This window comes from Apaloderma vittatum, unplaced genomic scaffold, assembly GCF_000703405.1.
Source record: "Apaloderma vittatum isolate BGI_N311 unplaced genomic scaffold, ASM70340v1 scaffold2840, whole genome shotgun sequence".
In the NCBI taxonomy this organism is placed as follows: domain Eukaryota; kingdom Metazoa; phylum Chordata; class Aves; order Trogoniformes; family Trogonidae; genus Apaloderma; species Apaloderma vittatum.
Window position 1 is genome coordinate 1 of NW_009693801.1, and position 3,269 is coordinate 3,269.

Consider the following 3,269-nt stretch of genomic DNA (forward strand, 5'->3'; position numbering starts at 1 on the left):
AAACCTAACAATTTACTGCACACGAGGTTCAATAATTTGCTTTGCTGTTATTTTGGGTTTTGTGGGGTTTTTTGTTTGCTTTTGAGAGTTGGGGGTTATTTGTTTGGGGTTTGGTTTTTATATCCCTTTTTAAACAAGCACAGCCTTACTAACTAGGGAAGTCTACAGTTACACTTCCAATTTATTTTATTCCACTGCGTTCAAGTATTCATATATATTTATTATCAGTTATTAACACCAGCATTTTTAAAATTCATTTGCTCTGAACCTTTGCAACAATCCCTCTGTGCTTGGAGAGCAAAGTTAAAAACATACTACCACGGATTAAGGAGAAAGTCAGACAGCTCTTTCAGAGGACACTTTTCCATCATTTTTCCCTTCGTAAATAAAGTTTAGTATTAAATTTGCAATCACAGTCAATGTCAAATTTTCAGGTCAGAAAGCCGCCTTTTAAAGCCTTCCCAGTCATTTTCCACGTATAATTTTTGGTACTCGAATGTGTCAAGATCACTTTTGGTCACAATATTCTAACACATCGCTGCTACTGCTCCAGGCAACTAGGACAAACAGAACATAACTTGAGGGGGGACAGCCAGAGCTGGCAGCTCGCCACCCAAGTATGGAACAAGGGGAGAGGATAACATTTGGCTGAACAATAGTGAATAGGCTTTAAGGGCTGTAATGCTTAGATAATGGAAGATTTTTTTTTCCCACCAACCAATAATCAGATTTTTTTTATAAAATAACGTGATCAACTAATTCCTATGCTTTTGAGACCAGCAGTTAACTGATCTTACATAATTCCTTTGATTAAAAAAAAGTGAAATTTAGTAGTACAAGGCCTCAGACTTCAGACACTTCTGGCTACACAAGCCAGCCAAGTACCTGACAATACACTGAACGTGAGCTTTAATGCATGACATTATCATTGCAGCTTTTTTTGCAGGTAACAATAAATCAATGCAATAGCTTTCTTAAAAAAGACACCTAAACTGACCTTGTACTTGCTTAAACATAAGGCAATGAAACTTAAGTGCATTAAAAAAATATACTGCCATACCCCAAGTCCATAAATACTGTGTTTACAAAAGAATTGCAAATGTACACACAATTAACATCTCTAATTTATCCTTGCTCTGTTTGAAAGGAAAACACAAAGCAGAGGAAAACAAGAAAGAGCCCATGAAGCCAAGGTTCAGTAGGTCAGAGTACCTGAGTATCCTTGGTAGGTTCTGCGTCAGAGCTGGCACACCAGTGGAAATAGAAAAGTGCACAAGCAGCAAAACAGAGAGAGACACCAAGATCGCCGAGTTAATGACCACCGCCCCGCCAACGAAGCCAAACACAAATAGCAGCATGCATCCAGGATTCATGGCGCTGCGCTGGCATGGTGAAACGCCGGAACCAAGGCGGCTACACGGGGGCCAAGGGGGTATCTTTGTAGGCAAAGTCTGTCATTCAGCCGCTGCCACAAAAACAATGCCATCAGCAGCAGCTTTCCACTCTTCTGCAGCAGCTCCAGAGCAATGACATCACCGCTCTCCTCCCCCTCGCGCCGGGAGCCGCCGCGCTCCTCGCAGCATCTATGCAGCAACGCAGAGCCACAGCCAGCCCCGGAGTTATTCTCTCCTCCTTCCACGCAGAGTTCATAGGCTAGAAAGCTTCAGAATCTGCATAATATATTCCCATCGAGCCCTTAGGACAAACAGGCACCACGACACACACCTTCATCAACGCGTACACAAAGCCAGGGCAAGATATCAATTATTTTTGGGACGGCTGCTGACATTTTCCCCGCTCACCCAAACGCAAACGCTCAAAAAAGCTGAAATTGTTTAAGGCTAACGTACAAAGTAGATCTCAGTGTTTAGCAGTACGGCAGCAAAAGCCTCTTTCTACTGATTTCTACACTATTCTCTTACCGCATTCCAATCATACAACAAATCTTTCCGATTCAGCCGAACTGTTGTTGTAGGATTAAAGAACAAAGTCTTGCAAACACAAATGAATGGATTTTTTTTCTTTCATTTCAGGGTGAGAGCGTAATAAATAGCTTACCTAATTCTACTGTGTGTTGTGGATTCTAGCTGATCACCCCCTGTGAGCTGATGAAGTTTGGTTCTTTCCAAGTGCTCCATATAATTGTGAATCATCTGTTTCAAACGACAGAGAAATAGCAAGAAACATTTAATAACATTTACTTTTACTACAGCCGTGTAATTCCTGGCCGATACAATATAATCTTCCCCTGTAATGCTAAAATTAGTGAAAGCATTCAGAAACATTAAAGAAATAAACAAAAAAATTACATAGTGTGTAAAACCACAAACCAGAAGAGAAGTATCAGGTTTAAATCCATTTTGGAGGCTGTTTAAGACCTCTACGTCCAGCAGATTTAAACATTTATTATGTGACACAATACATTTCCCTATGGCCTACCTGCAAAGTACTCTGAAGGTCAGACAATATGCACCTCAATTATTAAACAGAACGAAGCCACGAACTAAGAGTCAGATTATTCCTCTAGGCAGGAATACGAAGTCAGCACCTCTTCTCTTTTTTCCTTCTAACATTCAGATAAATTTAAGCTTTCTGTATTTTCTAGAAGCAAAGTTTGGTTTTAAATTACCTAGACTGACATTTCATAAAAAGCACCAAGGGGCTGTGGTTTTTTTAGCACTCCAGAGGAGCTTTGCTTGCTCGTTCTCTTTCTTTTAAGAGAGACAGCCACGGGCCAACGCACTCCCTCCTGCAGTCATGACTTATTTAACGAACCCCGATCCCAATCGCCAAAGGACGACGGTGCTCAGCGTGTAACCGATCTGGGACTGCATGGGGAGAAGTAACAGGTATCGCCGCATCACTCCGAAAGGTTAATTTAGACACAGGTCTCTGAAATGAAAACTGGGAAGACCTGAAGAGAAGCCTATGTGACATTTGGCATTTTTAACTTTTCTGCACTCATGCTCACAGATGAACGGGGCACTTGGAACAAAACAAAACAAAAAACCAACCAAACAAAAAGAAATCCTAGGTGTACTGCAGCAGAATTTAGTGTACTTTCTTCCTGAGACATATTCAGGTGACATCTCAAATGTTTCCTCTAGAAAAAAAACAAAGCCATTCTATAAAACTGTAATTTCCTCTGCTATTCTAGAAGGGGTATTCACCCATGGTTAGAACAGTGTTATTAACACACATTTGTACAACCAAAATTATATAACCTTTTATTTTGAGGGCAGTAGCATACACTAGGGCTGAATTCAGAA

At 40.7% G+C, this 3,269-nt stretch overlaps 1 protein-coding gene across 1 annotated transcript in view; it reads right to left on the minus strand.

The window, feature by feature from the left end:
• Positions 1 to 1,405: 1,405 nt before the first annotated feature.
• Positions 1,406 to 3,269, minus strand: part of LOC104270495 (C-Jun-amino-terminal kinase-interacting protein 4-like) — a gene marked incomplete at both ends in the record, with an annotated part of 20,369 nt that continues 18,505 nt past the window's right edge. Inside the window, 2 exons of the mRNA XM_009864883.1 lie at positions 1,406 to 1,583; positions 2,059 to 2,153. Of these exons, the coding sequence (XP_009863185.1) occupies positions 1,406 to 1,583; positions 2,059 to 2,153 (273 nt within the window). The remainder of the gene's footprint in view (positions 1,584 to 2,058; positions 2,154 to 3,269) is intronic.